This window comes from Strix uralensis, chromosome 2, assembly GCF_047716275.1.
Source record: "Strix uralensis isolate ZFMK-TIS-50842 chromosome 2, bStrUra1, whole genome shotgun sequence".
Taxonomy (NCBI): Eukaryota; Metazoa; Chordata; class Aves; order Strigiformes; family Strigidae; genus Strix; species Strix uralensis.
Window position 1 is genome coordinate 56,464,077 of NC_133973.1, and position 24,875 is coordinate 56,488,951.

The 24,875-nt window shown below is 40.5% G+C and overlaps 1 protein-coding gene across 1 annotated transcript; it reads left to right on the forward strand.

Moving 5' to 3' along the window:
• Positions 1-7,043: 7,043 nt before the first annotated feature.
• Positions 7,044-21,066, forward strand: GPR143 (G protein-coupled receptor 143). The gene is made up of 8 exons (XM_074860938.1): positions 7,044-7,945; positions 9,633-9,742; positions 12,717-12,811; positions 14,153-14,245; positions 14,751-14,860; positions 16,176-16,284; positions 18,818-18,935; positions 20,389-21,066. The coding sequence occupies exons 1-8, from the start codon at positions 7,702-7,704 to the stop codon at positions 20,686-20,688; spliced, it is 1,179 nt and encodes a 392-aa protein (XP_074717039.1). The 5' UTR covers positions 7,044-7,701; the 3' UTR covers positions 20,689-21,066.
• Positions 21,067-24,875: the final 3,809 nt, after the last annotated feature.

Sequence of the window (24,875 nt, forward strand, 5' to 3'; positions counted from 1 at the left end):
AAATGACCTTTCTACTCTCAGCTTGATTACACAGAACATGAACTGTGTCCAGATGGAGGTCATAGCATGTAGCATCTTGTAAGAGTCTATCTAAGCATGCACATGCATGCAGCATGAATTAAATGTTGGGGGTTTTTTTGCAGTGCTATAGCAGTTTGCCCTCAAGCATCAGGTACGCACAAGAGGCTATGGTCCAACAGTGCCAGACCTGTGATATTAAATGAATTTGGTGATATTAGGATGGTATAAGGGTGGTCCAGGAGTCCAGGGAGGCAGAAGTTCTTTCTGTGCATGCCACCTCCCCATAGACTGCTATACCCCTTTATGCTAAAGGTGTAGATGTGGTCTCCTCTCTCAGGAGACCAAGGCAGAACAGTTAGCAGTTGATGGGACATTTGAGGGAATGCTACCAAGTTATACAAATGAGAAAAAGTGCCAAAATTCAGATTAGCTTTTCCTATCTTGTGTTGGACTTACAAAGGATAAGGCTGTGGGAGGTACTGCTTCGTTAGCCTGAATTTTGTGTAAGGCATACTCGTGCCAGTGGGGCATTGTTTGTAACATCCTGACGAAACAGCTATGGGGGGAGGGGGGTTTATTGCCCATCTTCTGTGATAACATAGATCCTATTACAACCCCAAAGGTTAATTTCTTTTGAAAGTCTGAATTATGGAGTATTAAAGGTACAAAGAGGATTTCTTTCAGAACACTGAATTTTCTGAAGCAACAAATTTCTTGGAGTCGTGCTCCCAGGAAGTTGACTAATGGCAGTAGTTGAGGTAGCCAGGCTATAATATAAATGTAGAGTGTAGCTGTATTGCTCACCTGAAGGGTATATCCAGTAAACTGCTTTGGATACTGAGGTGCTAGTCTCATTACTTTGTCCACCCTAGACTGTGAAGTCCACCTCTGACAATGAAGTCATGATCTTCAGTCCTGAAGAACAGATAAGTCAAAAGAGTGGATCTGAAGTTCTTCCTGCACTATAAAGATTCTGCTGTTATTACTGCATTTTCTCTTGATCCCCTGAGCCAGCTAAGCTATGCTTTTGAGCTTTCTGCTCATTTCAGAAACTACCAGACAACAATCTGTGGAGCAAAAGGTTGCAGTTTTCCTTCACCCAGTTCCAAGATGCTGCAGGGCTGAACTGATGGCCGTGTAGCCGCTGTAAAGAAACGTGGTGATGCTCATGGGATTTCCAAGGGGAACATTGGCTGGTCTCTGCTCTGGACCCATACTGCACACTTTGTCAGAATTCTCTTCGATACAGCGTTCAACAAGACCATCTAAGTGGCCATGTTACACTGACATTTTTAGCAATTTAATTAACAAAACCTTGGAGAGTTCTTGCATTGTAAGAGCTGTGAAATTAGTGCTGTAATATATTTTGATTTGGTTATGCAGACTGGCCTGGGAATAGAGGTTCTATGAGATATTTTTCTAGTGCTAATGTGCTTTGAAAGTGTAACTTCTGGGTGGTGGGAGATATTATCTAACAAGATCCCACAGTCTAACAATCGTAACAAGGTTATGAGTATCCCACCTCATTTCTCCTGAGGGAACCGACTAACGTAACCTCTAAAAGAGAATGCAGAAGTAGTGGGGCCTAAGATACCTTTGGAAGATAGTGAGGACAGGGTAAACATTCAACATCTTGTAGACCAGGGTACCCTCTACATGCTTACAAACATTAAGATCTAATTTTCAACATCACTGTGTGTGGAGAGGATAATATTCTTTCTTTACAGTCTTTTTCATCAATCAGTTCCTATGCAAACTGTGTCTCATGTAGTCTGTGTAGGTGTGGGACAAGGTCTCTTTATTACATGTACACTGAAAGGGAGGTATCTTTTTGTTCTGTTTACTAATGTAATGATGACGATGATTAATGGTGGAATTTGTCCAGAAATGTGGCCACAAAATCTGTCTTAATGCAGGTTCAAAGACTGTAATATTCTCGTCATTGGCACAGGGAATTGGGGATTTTTATTCTTCCCATCCCTAAGCAAAAATTGTTTTCTCCAATATATGGATGCATTTTTCTACTCGGTTATTTTGTACTTCGTCCATATTAACCTTGTTTACTAATGCAAATGCATAATAGGCACAGTTTCAATAACTAACTTGTGTACATTTCTTCAAGAAAGTCAGGTAGGATGACATTTTCCTGGAGAATGTATGTAAGAAGTCCATAAAATGTGTAACATGATTACATCAGTCAAATACAAACAATTACTGAGCTGTTCAAATGCACACTCATTTCATGTATTTACGTTTTCATTCTTAAAACAAAAAGAACTCAAACATTATTTTTATGCAGAGGAGATACATTCATTCTCATCCTTTTAAATTAATGTTTGCCATCCTTAAATGTAAATTAATAATTTACAACTCTATAATTATATTCAAATCACTGAGGGAAGGGAAGCGATACCTCTGTTTTTCTTCCAGTTCTTTATAATGTAGTCTGTAGTTGTTATAATCATGACAGATGTTACACTTTGAATATCACTATTGTTCCAATATCCCTGCCTAAATTTACAGAAAACTTGAAATAGAAATAGTGGGGTGTGAATTTCCCCATTCATTTCAGTTATGTGTTAAGTGAAACACCAGTTTAAAATTAGCTTTAAAAATTAGTACTGTAATTATGGGAAGGACATATCTTGTAGTTTCTTCCAAAGTAAATCTAGTTGCAGGAGGTCTGTGTGGATAAAATGAAGAACGATGCTAAGCATATAGAAGATTTGTATGTTTAGGCCCTTAAGAACATATTGCAGGATCTGTTGGGGAGATCACAACTGGTTTTATTGCATCCATTTAGCTTGAAGACAGACCCAGCTTTCATCAGTTTGGGAACTGTTATGTCAGGTAATGTGTAAAAGACTTTGAGATCATGAACCGTTGACAAATATATTTTTTATATTTGTAAGGTAGCTAAGATCTTCACTGGGAGCTGTAAATTTAGACAGTGATGCTTTGAACTGTACACATAAACAGAAATAACTTATCCTCTGTCTCTATATCCATAAATTTCCTTCTCCTTTGTAAACCAGTGCTGTAGTCCTAGATTTAATTAAAACAGTGATTAAAATATCTGTAGCTGCACACTCAAGCATAAGCCTACAGCATACTCCTTAACAGCAGAAATGCATGCCTGTCATATTTTTGTAAACCTGTTGCTTTCCTTTAGAAGCAGGCAAGCCAGTGTTTCATCCTAATGAGGAACATGGACTGGACTGAAACTTTATGTCCCGGGTCCAAGGTGAACGTGAGTAGATATTTCTAAAAGCTGTGCATATGGAGTACATGCCTGTTCTCCTTGCAAGGAGCACAGTATTTTTCTCGTTCTTGAGCACATTGTTGCAAATGTACAAACCAGGACTCGAATTTTCAGTGTTGTGCAATGTTGTACTTATGCTGTGAGTTTGATTGATTGGTATTTGCAATGCCAGGGGTTTTTTTAATGTTTCTTGTATGTGTGCTAATGGTTGTCTCCAAGCTACACCATTTGCTTAACAGAGATCCTGCTTAGTGCGGAAATGAGACATACTGGATTTGTGGATCTGTTTTGTACCACTGGTGGCAGTGGGAACTGTGTCAAAAATTTCAGAGGGAAGGAAATTAGGACCTGTAGAATGATGTAAGTTTTATTGAATACTGAATAATGTTCCTTATTAAGGCAAAAAAGCTCTTCTCTTTCTTTCATTACTTTTCTGTTTTCTTTGCCTTTGTCCCCAGTTTTTATCCTCTTATTTGCATAATCATGAGAAGCCAAATTAATCTCAGGTGTAAGATTGCCAAAACAGCTTTGGATTTCTTTGACTGTTCTGACTCTTTTCTGCTGGGTTTGTGTGGCAAGGCTTTTGGTAGCAGAGGAAGGGGCTACAGCGGTGGCCCCTTGTGAGAAGCTTCTTGAAGCTCCTCTGGCTCTGCACCAAGGCCAGGCCAATTAGTGATGGTGGCTGGAGGGGAACTGTGAGGAGGAGTTACGAGAAGGACACCTCTGCAAATGCCGAGGTCAGTGGGAGGAAGGAGGAGGAAGGGGAGGAGGTGCACTGGAGCAGAGAGCTCCCCTGTATCCTGTAGTGAGACAGCAAGCCACCCCCCCCCCGCTGCCTCCCATGGAGGTCAGTGGTGGAGCAGAGATTTGTCTGCGGCCTGTGGAGGACTGCACACCAGAGCAGGTGGCTGTGCTTAAAGGAGGCCAGGACTCTGTGAGAAGAAGAAGCCCCTGCTATTGTAGTTCCATGCAGGGAGGACTGCAACATGTGGGGGTGTCCAATGCTGGAGCATCTTGGGAAGAATGCATCCAGTGGGAAGAGTTTGTGCAGGACTGTCTCCCATGAGAGGGGAACCGCGTGGAGCAGCAGAAGAATGCAGAGGAGTGTTCCCTGCCTGCTTGGAGGAAGGAGTGGTGGACTGACCGAAAACCCTCCCTGCCCCTGTGCCACTAGGGGACGAGGTAAAGATATCAGGAACAAAACTGTGCCCTGGAAGAAGGAAGGGGTCAGGGAAGGTGTTTTTAAGATGTGGTAATGCTTCTCACTGTCCCACTATGTCTGTTAAGTGTTAGTGTTTGAATTAAAGTGATGTTCTTTTTCTTCCCCTAACTAGTCTGCCTTTTGCCCGTAACCATAATGGGTGAGTCAACCCTCTCTGTCCTCATCTCAATTCCCGAGCCTTTTGCTTCATTCTCTCCTTCCCAGCGCTGGGGGGGAAGGAGTGAGTGAACAGTTGCATGGTGCTCAGTTTCCCTCTGGGCTCAAACCATGACACTTTGTACTTTGAGCCCAGCAATGAGGGCCAGAGACTAGCTAGATCTTACCACCTGAGATATTGGGTGGCTCATTAGTTTGGCAGATCCATCTCCCATTCAGCCTCAGATGTCCACATGTAAAGACACATCTACTTGTATCATGGCAGGTATCCATTCACTAATGAGTCACTTTATTTTCTTTTTGTATTAGGTATGCTAAGGTCATCTGGTTTGCTTCCAATAAAAATCACTTACTCCCTCTGTAAGTAACTGTGTAATCAAATCCTGAGAGAGTAGGAGGGGAGGGACCCAGAAGAAGAGGTTAAAAAGCAATCCTCCACTCAGAGTAGTAAAGCAATTAAAATAGGGTGCACAGCTGGCAAAACTGTGGAGAGGAAAGGAGAGAAAGATAAAAAAAATTAGTCTCTTGTGTACAAGACTACAAATGAGGAGTGAACATAGTTTCAAAGTGGCTGAACAAAAGGGAGGGAGAAGTTAAAATAATGAAATGGTAAATCCACATGGGCCAAATAGTCAGGATCAATGAAAACAAATGATAAGCAGAAAAAGCAAAACACAAAAGCCATTCCTATCTGTAAGCCAGAACAAACAATCAGGATAACAACTTGACATGCTTTTCAGATTTTTGAAGGAAGGAAAATGTCAACAGAAATAGTGAGGGGAACAGTTTGAGAAACTGATAGTGGAAATTAAAGACTTCTATTCAACAGTTTCTTTTTCTGTCTAATTTAAAAGTTTTGCTGTTCTAAGTATAAACCAGGCAATATAAATTTATGTTCAAATGAGAGCAAACATAATTTATTTTAATTTGTATGTGTTTGCATTGTATATGTGGTATATGATGGTTTTATTTTAAATAATAATAATCTGTCTCTGTGGAATCACTGTAATTTTTGTCCTTTAGTAGCCAGGTAGATTGCAATGCAGTATCTTGACAGAGATGGCAACTCTGTGCACTGTTGCTCCAGCGGAGGTGGAGTGATGTCTGAGGAGTTCTGACCTTGTAGTGCCAACAGAGCCTTATATTGACAACAGAACATAGGTATTCTCCTTTACCTCAACAAGAGTTTGTATTTCTGGAGCAGGGCAATCTGATTCACAACCTTGCTGTCCCCAGTATATTTTTGTATATGTGGTAGTAACAAAACACAGGATTGCAACAGCCAGGTCACTCACCTGTTCCTCATCCATGGACCAGTGAAATCTCTTTATGCTGGAAAGCAGCAAAAACATTCAGCTTCAAACTCAGCTGCCTGGATTTCAGAGTCTTTGATGATGTGTATGCCTGAGTTCCCATTATAGCCACTGGAGCCTACTTGGTTCGCCATGAACATTTATTTTAGGAAGAGCTGAACAGCTCTCTAGACTAAGCCTAGACTCTAAGCTTAGCTGCCTAAGATCTCGATTGACTATAACAGGAGTTCAGACACCTTACTAATGTATGGACACCTGCGTGTAGGAGTCTGAATCTGCCAGCTAACGTCCTGCTTTTTGGGTGCCACAGCCTGGGCAGAGTACTGGAGCGTCCCCTGGAAGCAGGCTGGGTGACATGCCTGGCAGCCTGGCCTCCACTGGAAGACTGCATGGCCTCCACCAGCCGTCATGCTGAGTGAGCTTGGTGGAGTTCATTCTCGTGCTGGGATCAAGTGTATGAGGCATCTTGGGTGATGAAGAACTCAGCAGGTACCATTTTACTCAGGACTGGTGGCTGTTTTTTCTACTGAGGGCAAACATACTGGCTGAAGCCTCTGTGTTTTATAACCCTTGCATGCAAAACATCCCACTGTCATTCATCAGACCTTCCTAATTTCTGCTAAAAAACCAAGCTGGGCCATTGGAAAAAAAAAATAAAAGGTTAGGTCTTTTGTTCTTATAATGACTAACTATAAAATCCATGACTGTGTTATTTAACATCCAGTTCACTTTAAGTCTTTCAGCAATGCTGTCTCCTGTACTTCTTGTACTACAAACAAGTTTTCTGGAGGAGTGAGAGCTGATGCAGGGAGTTTGATACTCAGCTGAGAGGGGAGAGTTACTTTTTGTATTTATGATTGTGAATATCTGCTGCTGTATCTAATAGGACCCCTGACTTAAAAGATATTGTCTAGCTTATAAAGTAAAAACAAATATTGCAGGTCAAATTCCTGTTTTCATATTAAACTCTTACCAAAGAAAAAAAAAAAGAAAAATATTATTGAGAAATCAAAAGTCCTGGAATTTTCCATGTCAAGCTGATTCGACGCAGACAGTACAGACTGAAAAGACTTTTTGTGCTTGCGGTTTAAATACAATGAGGTTAATATTGTCTTCCTAAACGTAATCTCTTTCTACAGTGATAGGATATCATTTTTCTAATTTTAATTACAGAGATGGGTGGGTTGGATCACTAAAATTTAGATTTGGCATAGGGTGTGGATTTATAGCCCTGCTCTTCCCTGTAAAGGCTGGGACTGCTTGTGTCTGGACTCATCTTTTCAGTTAATCTGCAGTAATTAAAGGGTGCCATGTGGGATGGGGCTAAAAAGAAACATAATTAAAATGTAAGGCTTTTCCTTTAGTATCTGCATCCTTTTTTTATTTTAAACCATCTTCAATGCTCTGGTGAGTTTAAGTCTTCCTGTATAACACACTGTACAAGCAGAAATATGTGAGTGAACTGTTGCCAATGGCTCTGAGCAAGCATGGGGCATGTTTCAGATTACACTGTGTTTTCTTGTTCGGATCTGATCTTGCTAGGAGAGGCTGAGAAAGGCAGCTCTAGGGGATTTAGTTCTAGCAGCAGCAGCAGCACATGATCCATTAATCGCGTGATTCTCACCACCAAGGACTAATGGGGAGGGTGAAGAAAAATTCAACGCTGCTTTGGGGAGGCAACAGCATTTTCTTCTGCTCCTGGAGTCCTTCCACCAGCCGGACAATTTATGGCTTCTCCCAGGTTAGAAACCTACTGCTGCCCAAACCGGGATGCAGCTACACAACTAGTGATGAACTTCCAGCCTGAAGTCTTCTGCGGAGTTTGCATTGGCAGTGCCTCTGTCAGTCTGCTACTGACCATCCTGCAGCTCCTGCCGAAGAAGGGACAGAGCCCACGGAAGATGCCCAAAGCCTCCTCCTCTTCCACCATCCTTCTCCTTATCTCCATTTGTGACATCCTTGGTGGCTTAGGTAAGTGCCAGCTTAATGTCCCTCATCCTTGCTGTAGGGGGCTCTTGTTGCTCTGAGGTACCACAGCCAAATGAAGCTGGTGAGTGAACAACAGAGATTTCTGGGGAAACATGCTGTATGTATTCACAAGAAGCTTTGGGCTAAGTGAGATCAGAAAATGACGGGTTTTGGCAGAGAAAGGTCTTGTTTAACAGATATATTTTAGAAGTAAAAACTCTTGACAAATCTACACCAAAATCTCTGCTTTAAAACAAATTAAAATCCAGAACAGCGGCTGGTTCTCAGAGTAAGCATAAAAGTGGAGGCGAGGCAGCACATTTAAAACTAAAGCTGACATCAAACACTTAGCCAAGCCTTAGGACTACATTTGAAAAGCACTTCCTATATGTCTTTAAATCCTCTCAGACCAAGTTTGCCGTCCTGTTTGTGTGCCAGTCACTTCTCTGGGCATGTCAGATCGACAGCAAATGAGTTTGAATTGTAGCTGTACGCAGATTATGCTAGACACAGGCTTTTGAAATGTGAATGAAGCTTCCTTATCAAGGACAACCTGCTGCCCAGCCCCTGGCTGATAGGCTGGAGGAATAAAACAACAGAAAATAAAACAAAACTCATGAGTCAAAGTGAAACTAATGTGTCTAAATCTGTCCCATCAGTCTACGGTGTTTACTGCCAAATTAGGTATAAATTACCATGATAAACGCTATGGAAATACAGGATGAGTTTGTTTCTACAATAACATTTTTTTCCTCACATTAGATAATAGAAGTAGTGCTGTAAGTCTCTCTCCCTGCCTGGAGACAGAGTGGGATTTCAGGTCTTTTCCCATTCTGTACTTAGTCAAGTTCTCTCGTGGTATATAGTAAGTACCAATATTAAAACAAACTAGGAGGGGGGAATAAAGAAAGAGAATATGTAAAAAACCTGTGTGTATTCACCTGGAAAAGGTCCTTTCAGTCAAATGAGGCCCGCAATAGATAAAGTTATTTTTCTCCCTTTTTATTTCACTGGCAAACTCAAACTATTTATGCATCATCGTCTTTGAATTAGACTCACTTTGGTGGGTTGCAAATGGTTTTCTCTTGGGGGGAAACCTGGTGGGTTTGTTCTGCTATATGTTGATGCTTTAATGCCTATTTCAAGCAAGCCCAGAAAAATCTCACTAACAAAGTGTAAGTTCATTTAAAAAATTGGGTATTGTTCTTGCCGAATTCCAGAGCCCTGTTTTGTTCAGTCCTGTGACAGAGAGGAAAAGAGTTGCTTGTAAAAACGAAGACAGCAAAAAATGGGAAGTAACTTTTTTACTGCAATAAGGTATTATAGAGAAATGAACATTAGCATATGAATATACGCCACTAAAATTGTTAATAGTTAGTTACTGGTTTATGTCAATCTGTTAAATGCTACACAATTTATTTTAGGGAAGTGTGTGACAGTATCTGTAAGTGAGATTTTAATCTACATAACATTTCAAGTCCCAGAAGCTTCAGACTCCTGGGACTGCTTTCCCTGAGCAATTCACTGATGTTTAAATGGTGCAGTTGTTCCTGCTGTGCTCCTCTGCAGCCGTAGCCTTCCTCTGGACGCAGAAAATCTGGGCTGCGATGTGAAATATGTGGCTGGGGAGAAGCATGTGACTCAAATCACGCCAGCAGATTCAAAGCATTAATACATGTTTTTTCTTTAGGTATGATCTTCAGATCAAGTGTATGGCTGGGCTTCCCAGGCTTCATAGCTAACATTTCTGTGGTGAACGGGACTGACATGTGGCCTTCTGCTTTCTGTGTGGGGAGCGCGGTAGGTACAGAGATTGTCCTCGCTTCCTCCTCCTCCTCCTGGTTGACAGTCCCTCTGCGTGGGGAGTCTGAAAGGCAAACCACTGTGTCCAAAAGGAAATTCAGCTGTGAGTCAGAGCCTGGGTTTGATGGTTTCAGCTTCTGCCCCACCCCTGCAAGTGCATTCATGCCTCCCTCCAAAAGCCTGGAGCAGGGTGCTAGATGCTGCATGGTGCACGTGAAGATGCAGGGCAGTGCAGGTCAGACTGGTCCCAAGCATTTTTTGTCCCAAGTGTTTTGTAGTATTCGCTTGTCGTAGGAGTGCTGGGATAGTGGAGGGTGCACCTGTACCGAAGTTGGGGATACGAGAGCATAAGGGTAAAAACAATCCCAAATGGGCTGTGAAACCACCAGTTTGGTTTGTGCTGGTGCAGCGTTGTTAATGCCCTGGCAGCTCCGTCACACCCATAGCACAAGGGTATCTGTGCACCTTCTCCAGCAGAAATTACAGCCTGCGTGGTGGCAGTGGGGACCAACTGAAACCAGCAACTCAGGTAGCTCAAATTAGCTTTTGCAGCATGAGTGAGTATTTTGGACACAGAGGGACTGCAGGATAGATATACTCAAAGACGCAAAGCTGCTGGCAGAAGGTCTGTCCTTGCCATGTGGGATTGTAGGTCAGACTGCTGCTTATATGGCCATTCGGTGACCACATCTGGCCAAGTCTAAAGTATCTTCTGGATTAAAACACAAGAATAAGAAAGTGTAAATGCATTCCAAAAGTGCAGATTAAAACTCAGTTTCAAATATTGCAATCACAGTACTGAGACGTATAATTTGAGTTTACTGTACAAGAAAAAAGGCCATGTTTTTTACCAAAACATGGAGAATGACAAATAAGCCAGACCACCATTTTACCCAAATTCAACAGGAATGTAGGCTGCCCAGTGAATTCATGCATGAGCAATAACAGTATTAGCTTTACAATTCAAAGTTTACAATACAGAAGAGGATATGCTGCATGTAAACAAACTTATTCAGCTCCAGTAGGTTTAAAATAAAACAATATGTGCCAAATTGAAGTCACTGTACCTTATATGCCTATATAATGTCAATTTCAGACATGATAGTGTGCCATAGAAGCAAATTATCAGTTGTACTCGTATATTGATTCTCAGTTCATGTTTAAGTTTTCATCACACATGTTTAAGTTTTGCTTATTAGATGCAAATGTTTGGGTTTTTTCTTTGAGGAAAAGGAAACCAATGACATCAATATCTTGTAATAAGAATGTTCTATTCAAAAAACATGTTTCCCTATGTCTTAAATTTCACTTTCTGGCCCTTAACACAAAAAATAGTATTTTTAAACAGTGACAAAGACTGTTTGACTTTCATTTGGATCTCAGGTTAGATGGTAAGCAGCATAGCAGTCTAGCACAATTTTTATTTTCCCTTTCTTGGGCTCCAGCAAAGTGCTGTAGTTTGAATCACTTGCTAAATTTAGATTTAGTTATATTGGAATGAAAAATAAACCTCTTCCACTCACTTCCCCTAACATATTCTCGTGTGAGTTAATAAAATGTTTCTGATTCTGTTTTATTTTTCTTTTAGTACTATTGTTTTATTTCACTTAACCACAAGCCAATGCAAACTCCCAACAGTGAGGCCTTTAGGCATCTCCTTTGAATAACACCCTCTGGTTTGCAGAGAGGTAGGCTCTCAGGCACTGTAGCAGTATGTGTCATTTTGCTAAGAAGTGAAATAGTATATGATGATTTTGGTTTTAAGTGCATCTGATTTATATTATTTTTGGAGACAGTCTTGTCTATGTTGGATTTTCTGCATGGAAAGACCCCACAGTTTATTTTTGTATGTGTATGTGTATGTATAGTAAATTGTGCATTTTTCAGCCCCATCGAATATGTAAAAGTGCAGATGAAGTTACATGCTGAGTGCTATGGGTAAAGTGCATTAGAAGGAAGACTGGAATTTCAGTTTCTGGCTTCTGTGCACTAGGAAAATGTCATGGTTTTTGAATTAAATACTGAATAATTCGTGCCGCAAAGGACTACAAGTAGGGTCTACACCCATGGTAAAAGGAAATATTTCCCAGCTTGATTCGCCTTTTGGAGGAAGGAATGGTAGATCTCTATTCAGTGACACTTGGCTTAGTAACAAGTATGTTGGTTTCCAGCTGTAAGATGATGCTACTATGGAGCCATGATAAAGGATATTCAGATAAGAACTGAAAGAGGGCTTGGAGGAAAGGTAATCTGAATATTAAAATAGTTCCAGATTATTACAAAGAGACAGCTCCTATGGGGAAGAAATTTGCAATTTATAAACAGTGTCAAAGAATGATCACTTATATAAGCTCATGGGAAACACGCATAGCTCATCAATGCTGTGGAATTTATCTTGAACCTGTTTCCTCTCAATTTTTATTGAAGAAATCAGTCAGGGTGTTCAGTATGGATAATTTTTCCAGACGGTGAATGATATTTTTGTAATGACCTTTTTTTCTTAATAACAGTTCCCTGAATCGAGTTCTTGTGCATGGAGAAAACGCCCATCCCCTGCAGAACCCACGACACATAGGCGCACTGTGGTGATGACTGACCTCAGTTATATTTTCATGCCTCAGCTACTGAGAAACTACTAACATTTTAACCTAAAATTAAAATATCCTCACTATAAATTTCTTTGGGCTTCACTCAGGACATTGAGGGTTAGGACCGGAGAGGTAAATAACAGGTTTTCTAAACAACAGAGTAAGCTGTGAAAGCAAATGCTGTTCAGTTTTCCTGTGACTTGACCTGTTGGCTACAGCAATGCTGTTCCTGTGATTTTGAGTAAGATTTCATAGTTCATAATCTCAGCTGGAAAATACACACATTTAAAGAAGAAATCACCAGGCTAAAGGTTTGAGTCCCTCCCCTGTCCCCAGTGGTACTTGAGAAGCAGCTGTGACATTTGGCATTTTTTTCCCTGCAGATGTGGATCCAGCTATTATATAGTGCTGGCTTCTGGTGGTTGTTTTGCTATGCCGTTGATTCTTACTTGGTGGTGAGAAGATCAGCTGGACTGAGGTACCAGAGTTAATGCTCTGAATTTGTCATTTTCCTTCCAACACTGTATGTCCATGTTTGTCTGCAACTACCTAAGTGTAAAAGCTTGTACAAACATGTGATGTTCATATGGTTACCAGGTCATGATATGGATTAGCAGTGTGATATGTGCTTAAATTGCCAGGACAATGCTCAAATATTGATTTGTTTATGTCCAATTGGAATTTAAATGTAATTGAATTCATTTAACCTTTGGGGAAATAGGGAGCAGATCAAGCTCTATAAATTTTATTGCAGTGAGATAAATATTTTTGTCCCTACTCCATACCTGAAATTGATTCTTGCAGCAAAATGTTATCATGAAAATAAAAAGTGGGAGGGGAAAGTGCTGAATTTCATATAGTTTATTCTCCAGGTTTCTTTCTCAGATTTTCTATTTTATCCACTTCTCAGTGTTGTCATTATTATGATTCTGATCACATTTGTAAAGTTTTTAAGAAGAACAATATGTATTTACTATACATTTTTCTGCAATGCCTGTAACATGAGAACCTAAACCCTTTGGCAAGTACCATGCTTTAATGCCAGACAGAACATATAAGGTGTTCTAAGTTGATTGTTAGAAGGGCAAAATGATCTTCAGTTGCTACTGCTAAACATGGAATTATGTGACTCTGTTCCCAGATGATACTGAGCAATCGGGTACTGGAGACATGGTTCATCTGGCAGATGTTATAAAAATGGGGATTTTTGAGTTAACTTCAGCCCATGGAGGATAAGCCTGATTTTGTGAAGTCCCATGGTTCTAGTCTGAAACAGCTGGGATGTACCTCCTTCCCCCATCCCTGTTAACCAAAAAAAATCATGTATAGTTGGGCTTGATTCTAAGATCAGGGTAAACAACAAAAGACCTCCTACACCCACAGATCTGAATCTCCCTAAAATGGGAGCAGTATCTAATTCTGAAAGTTAAACATAATTCTCTGCAAATTACAGAAGGGTGGTATATTTGACTGTTCAGCTCCATTCTTAAATTTTAATCCCCTAATTTGCTCTCTGCAGGAGAAATGGATTCAGGGGCTCCTTCTTGAATTTTGGGGGTAAGGGAAAGGCTTTCCACCCTACAGGTTGGAGGATACAGGATTTCTGTGTGCAAGCCTGAACAACCACTTTAGCTCATCCTTTTTCTGAAGGGCCCCCTTTGCTGCACCTGCTTTCCTTAGTTTAATGACTGTCAGCGTGGTTCTGGACCATTTTATATCTGTAAAGCTCTGTTTCAGTGAGGGTTCATTTTTATATTGCAGTGTGGAAAGTGTAAGTTTTGGTATCTTTAATTATGCCTGTCCTGTTTGGTGCCTGCAGTACAATTGTGCTGTACCACATGATGACATGGGGCCTTGCCGTGATGCTCTGCGGGGAGGGAATCGCACTGCTTTACTACCCTTCTCTCTCCAGGTAAGCAGGGCTCTGGAACAGAGTGAGAAATCGTAGTGCTCTCTGGTCATTTGAATGTCTTTCGGTCAGCTTTAGAGACAGATGTCTGCATGCTGAACTTTTTTGATCTTTGACAAGCATGTCCCACTGAGTCAGTGCATGTTCTAGAAATACCTGCCTGGGCTTCAGCGGGCCCTGAAGAAATATGCCAGGCAATATGGGCACTTGGGCATGCTACAGGACTATGATACACCTTCTACTATGAGCCACTGTTCTCTCGCTCCTGGTTTTAGTTTTGTATTTGTTCCTTTAAATTTGAGAAAAATGCACAGACAGTGCATGTTAAAAATCAACTTTGTGTCCCATGTGAACTGGTGGTGAAGGTCTGTGAATGAAAAGTTTAACATCTCTTTGCTTCATTCCTTGTATTTTTTTAAGTTAAAGGTGACATAGATAGAATAGCCAGAACTGTCAGCTGTGGAAAAAAAAAATGCATATGCGTAAGCTGTTAATGATTTCTTCTCAGCTGTGAAAATGGCTTGGAGCATGCAATCCCACATTACATCACAACCTATGCCCCACTCCTGCTAGTGCTGGTGGTCAACCCAATCCTGTTTAGGAGGACAGTATCAGCAGGTATGTTCCTAATGGCCAGCGCATTAATCAGTATGTGTTATTTAGCAACGTAACAATATTGTAAAAAGCCATGTCTGTGTATTCAGTGATGCAGGATAACTCCTCATTAAATCATAAAGATATAGCAAAGGGTGGGAGTCGCCTATTGAAATGAAGATACCATCTTGGTGGGAAATTTGCCCTAGACACAAAATGTGATGATGTAATCAAAGCTCTACAGGCAAAGATGTTTCTATGTTACTAAATTACTCTTGATTTAAAATATTTGAAGCAGTGTATAGTGGATGCTTAACTCTGCTGTAGTATTGGTACCAACCTGGACTTTGGAATATAATTTATTTTGGTTTAAAGATAATGTTGTCAAGATCTGATAGTTGATTTAACTTCTTGGCAGCCCTGGAGCTAAGAAAATAATAAAATATGATCAGATTTTTGTCACTCCTGATTCTGAAATTATGAAATAAATGGGAATTGTACACAACACAGATGGAGTCTTGAAGTTGGCATTTATTATCCAGTGCTTTGAAGAAATGAGACTGAAAAAAAGTCACAGATTCAATGCATTCTTTGCATGGAATATGAGCAGTACTAGATGTTTGCAGTACTTGAATTCATACTTATCATCTATACATTGAATATATAGAAACAGCAACAGAAGACCTTGTATTTTCAGTTCAGTCTTCATCCCATCTATCCCACGTCTCTCAGTAATACTCATTTTCAAAGGAACAGTTGTTGCTTTAAAAAGTTTTTCCTATAAAAAGTTGCTCTTTTTATGGGAAAATACACAGAGTATATTTGTGTTTGTGCATATGTATATTCCTTGTGATATCTGAACAGCATGTCTAGTTTTGCTGACATTACACTTTCAAGTTTTAGAGGTGTAGCCAATGCTGTATCAATTGCACCGTGAAATATAATGTGCACAACAGGATAAAATGATTTCTATTTTAGTCTGAACATCACATAATAAATATATCACACATTATACAGAAGTTGTAAGTACTATGTTTTGTTATAAAGGACAAGTATGTTCACCATACTATTCTCTATTTTCAGTGGAATTGAGAAAAGAAAAATCAGCTAGTGGGATATCACTCATTTTAGGGATCCATAATGGTTGTACTTATTTTCCTTTAGTATTAGGCTATATATGGGATCACTTGATGATGGTCCTTCCAGCTTCTGAACTGCTGCTGGAGACAAATGCATCCATTCCTTTGTTTCCTCTTTACAGACATCTATCTTCTGGATCCTTGAGCTTATAACTAACAGGATACACATATATTAATGAAAATAATTGTATACTTTCCAGTTGCCTCCTTACTGAAAGGGAGACAAGGGATTTACACAGAGAATGAAAGACGTCTGGGGACAGAGATCCAGATCCGCTTCTTCAAAATTATGCTGGTATTCGTTATTTGGTAAGAGGTACATTATTTTGTTTTAAACTGCCTCTTTCCCAGCTGGAGAGTGTCGGGGACAAGAATAGAGACTGATAAGTTGCTTCATTTGTTTGTCTTTATGCTTGGAAGGGAAGGTGTCTAAGGAAGAAGTAGTTCTAAATTACTTCACAAAGTAGCTGAATCACTCATGTAGCATCACAAGGCTGTGAGGAAATGATAAAAATGTTTAACCAACAAGAAAACAATAGCCCCATGAAACAATAGCAAAAAAAGAGAAAAGGTTGGGCATAGACTAAAGCTGTCTGAAACAGCAGCTCCCCAGCACTGTGGGTTGATAGACGTTTTTCTGTAGTCAAGTTTTTCTCAGAGCCACTTGTCACCAAACACATCACTGAAAACCTACAATAAATATCTTTCTAAGACTGGCTTCACAGCCCTGACTACAATTATATAATGCAGCCATCTCTTGTGGTCTGCAGATCCCAAGTGTGTGAAAAATGCATGGGTATTGACTGGAAATACAGGGTTATATGCCAGAAAAGAAATCTCCATATGATTGTGTGCGAAATCATTTAATATTTTTTTAGTATTCCAGCTTCCTCCATGAAAATAGTACTTTGGGGTAGGACAGGAAAGAGATAGGGAGGAGAGGCGGGAGGGAACAAGGAAAGTGGGGAAAGGAGGGACGGTACACACTTCATCCCCAGATCCTTGTGCTTCTGCTCCAGCAGCACCATCCAGTGTGAAAGATTCTGCAGTGGTAATTGGAACTGGAGGTACTGGATGCACACAGCAAAACTGTGCTGAAATAGGGCCTGCTTTTGGAGAAAATGTTTTTTTACTGCAATCTCACAATCATCACACAGCAGTAAAGGCACCAGAAGGAGTGGTGATCTACTCTACAAGGATCTGTGCAATGACTAGCAAGAAGCAGTCACTTCTGTGAAGTGTTTACTGCCTACGTGGGTAACACAAGCAACAACAGGAGGAAGGAAATGGTCCTGGAGTAGTGAAATGCCTTGGCCATTTGTAGTCTCTACAACTATTTAACTTTTTTGTACACAGGTACATTAATGCATGTTACATTGCTTTAAAAGGCAGAGCAGGGAGAAAGACTGCCTTTTTATCTTCTGGCTGCTGTATAGTGGAGTGCTCTGGAGGGGAATGATTGTCTTTTGTTGGGCAATAACAGAGTCCATTTGGCTTGGGAGAGAGGTTTCTAGTGAAAAGAGTGGGGTAGCCAGCAGGGGAGGGGGTGAGAGACACCAGCGAAAGATCCTGCAGCATGGCTGCCTGGAAATTGCTGAAATAATGAGGAGCAGAGATTTAGCCAGGCTTCCAGGGCTGTGGAAAGAAAGAGCCCAGAGGCACCACAGAAGTGCGATGCAACCTGAGGAATGGTGGCCAGCTTGCTGGTCTGTGAGCAAGCATGAAATAGAGGACCAATGCCCCAAGGACACAGTGGGGACATTTGCTTATTTCCATTTCGTCTCATTCTGGGTTCTCCTATTAAAAAAAAAAAAAAAAAAAAAAAAAAAATCACAGCTCTAGTTTTGGATTTTGTTCTCCTAATAAAACATAAACTTTAGAGTGTAGAAACTCTCTCAAAGGTTACTGTAGGGAAAGACTGAGGCAGTCCCGTCTCAGAAGCCTAGGGAAGACTCCCTTCCATCCCAGGAGTCAAATATGAAACGAGTGAGTCAAGGACAGCAGGTTGGGTCAACATGGGGTGGAAGAGGTGTCTGCGAATTTGGGAGGGGAGACCAAGAGGTTTTACACTGATAAAAACATAATTGCAGGAAGGACATATATAAACCTCTTTAGAAAGTATGACATGAATGCTGATAGTTTCCTTTCTGAAGCTACAGTAGAACTATAAAGAAACGCTGGTCTGACTGCTTAGAAGTCATAAGAAGTTACAACCATTTGTTATAACCTTTATTTAGTGTAGAATATCTTCAGTTTCTTCCACAGGATGGGGCTTGATTATGTTCATCTTTCTTTGGTGACAGAAATTAACTTTATTCCAAAAATTTGATGGCATTTTCAAGGGTTTTAAAGTCAACTTTTGTTTTGTTTTGTAGTTTTTTTACAGACATTTTGAAAGTCTGCTGTAATCTAGCCCTGAAATCCTAACTCCATCTGGAGTTTCTGCAGCCTTTTACAACATGTATGCATATATTTGGTTTCCTTATCTGTGAGCCCTATCCTTTTAAGATGCAAGCAGAAGTCAGCATGCATGATGTTCCCAACATGGATAATGGTTGTTCATCATTTCAATTTTACCCTGCAATGTACTGTTCTGCAGCAAGCTCAAATGATCAAGTTATTTTTTTGTGTATTGACTTCTTTGACTAGGCCTGGGCTAGTAGGTAAGTCTCTGATTTTTGATCAAGATCTCAGAGACCTACTCGTCCCTTCAGATTGAGACTTAACATTAAAAAAAAAATCTCCTTACTAGTGATCCTGATTTCTATATTTTGAAGGTAAAGCATATTTTACATATACATACATATATATATAACTGTCTTGTTCTTTACTCCTGCAATAGCTGGTCATCCAACATCATCAATGAGAGCCTTTTGTTCTATCTTGAAATGCAGCCAGATATCAATGAAACACCCCTGAAAAACATCAGAAGTGCTGCACTAATCACATGGATTATAATGGTAAGTCAGCTGTGACATTGTTTAGTCCTAGAAATCACTTTTATAAGACTGATGGAACAGCACCAATGTAATGGGTGGTTTATGATTTTTGAGGATATAAACACTCTGAAAATCAAGGAAGAAAAGCAGAAAGCAAGAGAGAGGAAGGAGGGGTCACTGGGAATACTTTTCACATATAAACTTTGCCAAAAATGTACCCAAGGCCAACTTTTTCTCCCATTTGCTGGAGTATGCATTCTCTCTGTGAGTGATTGCTACCCGTTTTAAGATACAGAACAGACCACTACAATAGTCTAACCTTGCTAACCTCTGCCATAAATGCAAGCTACAATGTTTTAGCTCACGATTCCTGAAGGTTTCCCAATAAAATGAGCATTTTCTGGTAATTCTCTGTTTGTAACTAGGGTTTTCTTTATTATAAAGAATAATTGCACCATGTCATGTCATTTGGATAACTATTTGGGGACAAATACATGAAAAATCTTGAAAGCAATGCACCAAAATTATCTGTAAGATGCTGGTCTCTTACTGTACCCTACCCTCTTTTCTCCTGTTGGAATATTTGAAGAGGGTTTTTTCAGAGGTGATATTGCAGGTTCCTTTTCCAAGCGAGTTTATTCTGGAGCTGTTAAATACCTGTAAGTCCTAAGCATGCTTTGTGTAAAGCCCTTGAGTGTTTTCGCATTGAAGGGTTATGTGATGCAACTGATTTGATACAACCTTCTCCTCTGACAAGGAGTGAACACATTCATGTGACAGGGGCCTTGCTCTTGCTCGCCTGGAGAGCAAGAGCTCAGGTCTAGGAACTGAGCTCTTTTTAAAATTGCCTGTAAAAATAATTTGCTATTTTCTCGTGAGAAAAATGGGAACAGCTAAAACCATTTACTTGCCAAGCATCCCACTGCACTGGGAACAGAGACACTTATTTTGGAAATCACTTGGGGTTTTCTTTTTTGGTGTCTCTCTATTTGTCCATCCCACTTTGATGGACATTTTCACTGGCTCAGGAATCTGCAGCAATTCCAGACAGATCAATTCCTGCTATTTAAAAAAACTTGTCTGTGTGTGCTAGTGTCTACTCTCATATATTTGACTTGGCTTCTAGTAAAAAATGTAATATTTGCTTTTGTGAATAAAAATGTCTAGAGCTTGTGGGGAAAGTTTAAAACACACCAGGGTACTGACCAGCTAAAATTCATGCTAGAAAACTGTTTGGTGCTTACTGTTCACTGGGATGGCCACAGCATATTGGAACAACATGTCATGGTATTTCACTCCAATTTGTTAGTGTCTGCAATGGGAACAACGTACATCTTTAGCTGCATGCAAATAGCATATTTTAAAGATGGCAATCGTTCCGTCAAAAGGAAGTTGTTAATGCATACAAAGTGTTTTGCTAGAGCTGAAAATGGAGCCTAACTGGCATAACTCCTGTTGCACTTTTCTTTCCTAGGGGGTTCTTAATCCGATGCAAGGCTTCCTCTTCACGTTGGCTTTCTATGGCTGGACGGGATGGAGAGTGGACCTGAAATGGAGAAAAAGAGAAATAGCCTGGGAATCAATGTCCTCATCAACTGTGGGAGAAAATGCCTATCCCTCACCAGTGAACTACCAAAGCAACATCCATGAGTCAAAGAAGATATCGACAACTGACAGCCAGCAGACTGATGAGGCTATAAGCATGTTGTCTGAAGGTAACACTAGCAGTGATGAGAGATTAACCAGGAGCTCTCCCATCTATCAGGGCTGGTAGGTTACAGATGCAGAACTGGATCCCACTTCTCATGTTGTCAAGACTCATAAAACCACATCACTGTGTGAGCTGTTGTGTACTCTGGCATTAGGTTTGCGCCCAATGGCTTGATGTAATTTCCTATAATTTGTGTGTGTGTGAGAGAGAGATCATGTGAGATGGAGAGATATTATGGTTTATGTCTTCGTTTGCCTTATAGAAGATGTGTTAACAGGTTTAAAGGCCTGATCCCTTTTCAGCAGGAGTATATCTCTGCAAAGATCTGTGTTACTTATGATTAATTTTCATCCATTTTGTTTTAATCTCTCTTGTAACCTCCATATGGTAGAAGAGTCTTTTGTTTAAATAAATGGACTATTAACATGTTGGATTTTTAAATGTGTTGCCTTGCTTGCCTTAGCATAAAATTCCTCACCCAGAATTACAGATCTAGGATTTCTGAGACACCATTTTCAGCCTTGACACTCTGATAAAACGTTAGTGACAGCAAACTTTGACAGAAGCACAAATATTTCCTCTTTGTGTAGAATCTCACTGACATAGTCTTCTTTTAGCTTGTTTATATGAATTTTCAATTTGGTTTTATCTAGGGATAAAAATCAAGCCCAGCCTAGGTTCCATAAACACTTCAAAATAGTGGTTCCAGTTCACTCCAAGTTCAAGCGAAAATAACCCTTCAAACTATTTTTTAGTATGGATTCAGTTTGATCCTTATATGTACTTGTCTAACAAGATTATGACTGTTAGGGGCAGGTGCATTAAGAGATAATGTTTGCAAAAAACCCCTAGATGATCTGAGTGCTCGTCAAAAACCAGAGTAAGTAGAATCAATTGTCCTTTCTCTGAGGTGTGCTCTATTTTATGTCTTCATCTGCTGAATGAAGAGATATTAAATCCATTGTCCTTATCTTCCCAGTTATGTACCTCTTTTGGTGCAGTGTCCTAAGTACCTATATCCAAATAATTCCCCACAATGGTTGAAAGTTAAGAAAAAATTATGACTGTGTCTACCGCAGGCTTTTAACTTCATATCAAAAGTAGAAGTAGTACAATTTAACTCTGGTTGTGCTGGAAGCTGTTTACAATACAGTTTGAGCGATGTCATGGTGTCATGGTGGAAGCCCCTTGAGCCTGGGTAACCTCCCTGCCTTCAGCATGTGGCCAGGGCTGGGCATAAAACAAAACCTATTTTTTAAACCCTGTTCACATCCACTTTGGCTGAACTTCATTGGCTGTCCACACCTTTTCCAACTCAGTTCAGTCCCAGCTATTGCAAAAAAAAAAAAGATGTTGTTGAAGACAGCTGAAAGGTTAGTGCACAATAACACGAAGCTTAAGCTGCTGTGTTATTCAGGGGAATCCCAGGGTGGTTAGAGATGCAGGGTCAGCAGAAACTGTACAGAAAAATACTGATTTGCTATTTTAAATAAATTGCCTTCTTGAGCTTATTGTTTCATACAAAGGTGTTAAACAATGTTCGGATAGTTATTTAGGCAGATCATTACAGAGCTGGGTTTGGTTTGTTGCAAATTTTTACATTGTGCACTGTAGAAACCTTTGTGATTTTATGGCCTTATATTGCTGTTCTAGTTGTCAGAAATACTGGCAGATCACCAGATCGTTTCTTTTCATCACAGTAATTTCTTTCTTAGCTAAGTATGAAGAGAAAGCAAGGGACTTGGATCAGGTAATATTGATCCTTTTGAAATAGAGACCATATTTTCTGTGCAAAACTCATCTCAGTTGGGTTCAAAATAGCAGGAAAAAAGCGGAGGTGGAATTCTTTGTAAACCCTTTCAGATGCTGGGGTGTAGGCCAAGCTGCAAAACTCTAAAATCAAATAAACAGGCTCTGGCTTCACAGAAATAATCATGTGGCATGAAAGCACTTGGGAGGTGACAGACTGTAGCAAGAGGCCCTGTGAGAGGACTGAACAACTAATCCCTCCTTCCTTTCGCTGCTCTGGGGCACAAGTGGGACAGACTGGGTGCTCTGGCCCTGGCCCCCGAGGCTACCAGCAGGCCCTGAGCAGTGCCGGCTGGTTGCTGGTTCTGGAGCACCCCTGTGCTGGGCCAGGGCTGCAAAGGCTGTGCTTTGCTCCCCTCCTTTTCTTGTTCTTTCAAGGTTGTTCTTGGGATGCGTGTGGTGTGTCTATGCATTAGTAATCTATTGGGATGTCATCAGGAAAAATTAGGACTCATCTGAGAGCTTAAGAGCGACAGTTAAACTAATTCTGATGCACTGAGAAAGCAATATGGGACATTGCAGAGCAAACCAACAGTGGTTTTTAACTTATAAAAGAAGTATGTATGAGGAGACTTTCCTTACCTGCCGTTCCCAGCCTCTGGTGGATGCACGCAGCATTCCTCCACAGCTTAAAATGGGGTGATAATTGGTTCTGCTCATGCACAACCACGACCATATTTGATTTCAGCCCACACAGACCTTGTTCTTGCCTCACCGTTCAACAACTCAGGCACATCACTGCCTCCTCCAAGTGTTGCAGGGGGTGCCCATCCCTTCCCAACAGGACCGTGCTTTTGATGTGCATCTTCCCACTGCCCCTGCTGCTTGTGCTTGCTACGTGCACGCCATGGGGCAGCCGCGAGCTGCTGCAGATGGCTTCATTTTGGGGGAAACTAAATGTGTGCTCCAAGGGTCAGTGAGGGCACGCTGTATACACCATGTTCTGAACAGTATAGCTGTAACACCGACCTAAATACTGCCTTTTTAAGTGTGCCATCCACTCTCTGCTGAGAAGAGCCTTGTGCTTTTCAGCACACAGAAAAACAACCTAGTTTTTGTTTCAATGACAATTTGTATCTGCATAGTCATCGTAGTGTGTTAATTCCCGCATCTGGTTTTCCAGGCTATGATCACTTCAAATACACTTATTTTTAGACGCATTCTGGCAGCCTGCTCTGGTGAATGTGGGAAGTGCTTGTCTCTGCCTGAATGTTTGTTTTCTGAGGTGTGTTTCAAAAATGGCTTGGGTTAACAAGGGAGAGATCTTGTCAATACTGAAGACCGTAGATGAAGTCAGAGTCTATGGTCTTCACCTTCCACTGTCTGTGGGAGGGGCTCTCTTCCCCGGTCACACAGCTCTCCCATTCTTGAGCAGGAATGCAGCTGTTGCTCTGGAATAGCAAGGTGTGACTCAGAGAAGAAGTAAGTAGGGAACAAGATCAGATATTGTCTAATAAAGTATATGTAGCTAAAGTGCTGTTTTGAGTATATAGCAATTGTCAATTTTAACTTCTTGTATTTTGGGCATATTAGAGCACAACAAAGCCTTTCTGAATTTATGGAAGGGAAAAAATTGTAAAATTTAGGAAGTAGTTGAATACATGCACTGAAGTAAAATTGCTGTAGTGAAATCTCAGAAAAATGATATCTATGCATACAGAACAGTGCAGCAGAATTGCCTGTATTTAACACCCTCCTTGCCTCCCAGCCAGTTTATCAAATCCAACCATACACAGTAAGTGTTCTTTGTATTCACCAAAACTTATTTTTAAGCCCTCAAAGATAAAATGAAAACTTCCAGGAAAAGTGTCTTCTCATATCCTGTAATACTTTCTTAAACACTCCTAGCTGTTCTCTGTTGGTGGAAGAGGATGTATGAAACTGTATTTGACCTGCCAGTCTCATACATTTTATACTTTTTTATTTGGCCAGATGTTCAGGCTAGTTGCAAAGCTGAAATATGACCACTAGTAAAATAATAAACTACTTGAATAGGCAGACTTCTTGCATACCAAAGCTCCGCATTTATGAGGTCCACCATATGTCTGAATACCAAAGTCCTAACTACACCTCTCATTAAGCCCTTCCTCTGGTCTTGTAGACCAGATACATGGAGAAAGCTAGGAAGTGAAATGCCACATGTGATTCTCCCCCCCATCCCCTGTATAACAGGACTTGACTTGTAATTCAGAAGTTGACCTTGTGTATTCATGATGAAAAGTTATCTGGTCTTCTAAAATTTTCATGGATTCCTCAAGTTCACAGTAATCCCAGATGAAATCACTAAACCACACAGTAGCTAATGTAATTTTAAGACAGGTCAGGTGACATCTAGGTCATTCATCCTTTAAGGAGCAGGTATGCATCTGTGTGGACATTGCAGTTTGCAGCTGAAGAAGCAGCAGTCGTACAGTCAAATCCAGGGATGCATTTGAATCTAT

Bases quoted from the DNA above. Each gene is read 5' to 3' on its own strand.
- GPR143 (XM_074860938.1), top strand. From the start codon at position 7,702: ATGGCTTCTCCCAGGTTAGAAACCTACTGCTGCCCAAACCGGGATGCA. The intron at 14,246-14,750 runs GTAAGCAGGGCT...ATTTCTTCTCAG, and splicing joins TACTACCCTTCTCTCTCCAG to CTGTGAAAATGGCTTGGAGC. The intron at 16,285-18,817 runs GTAAGAGGTACA...CTCCTGCAATAG, and splicing joins ATGCTGGTATTCGTTATTTG to CTGGTCATCCAACATCATCA.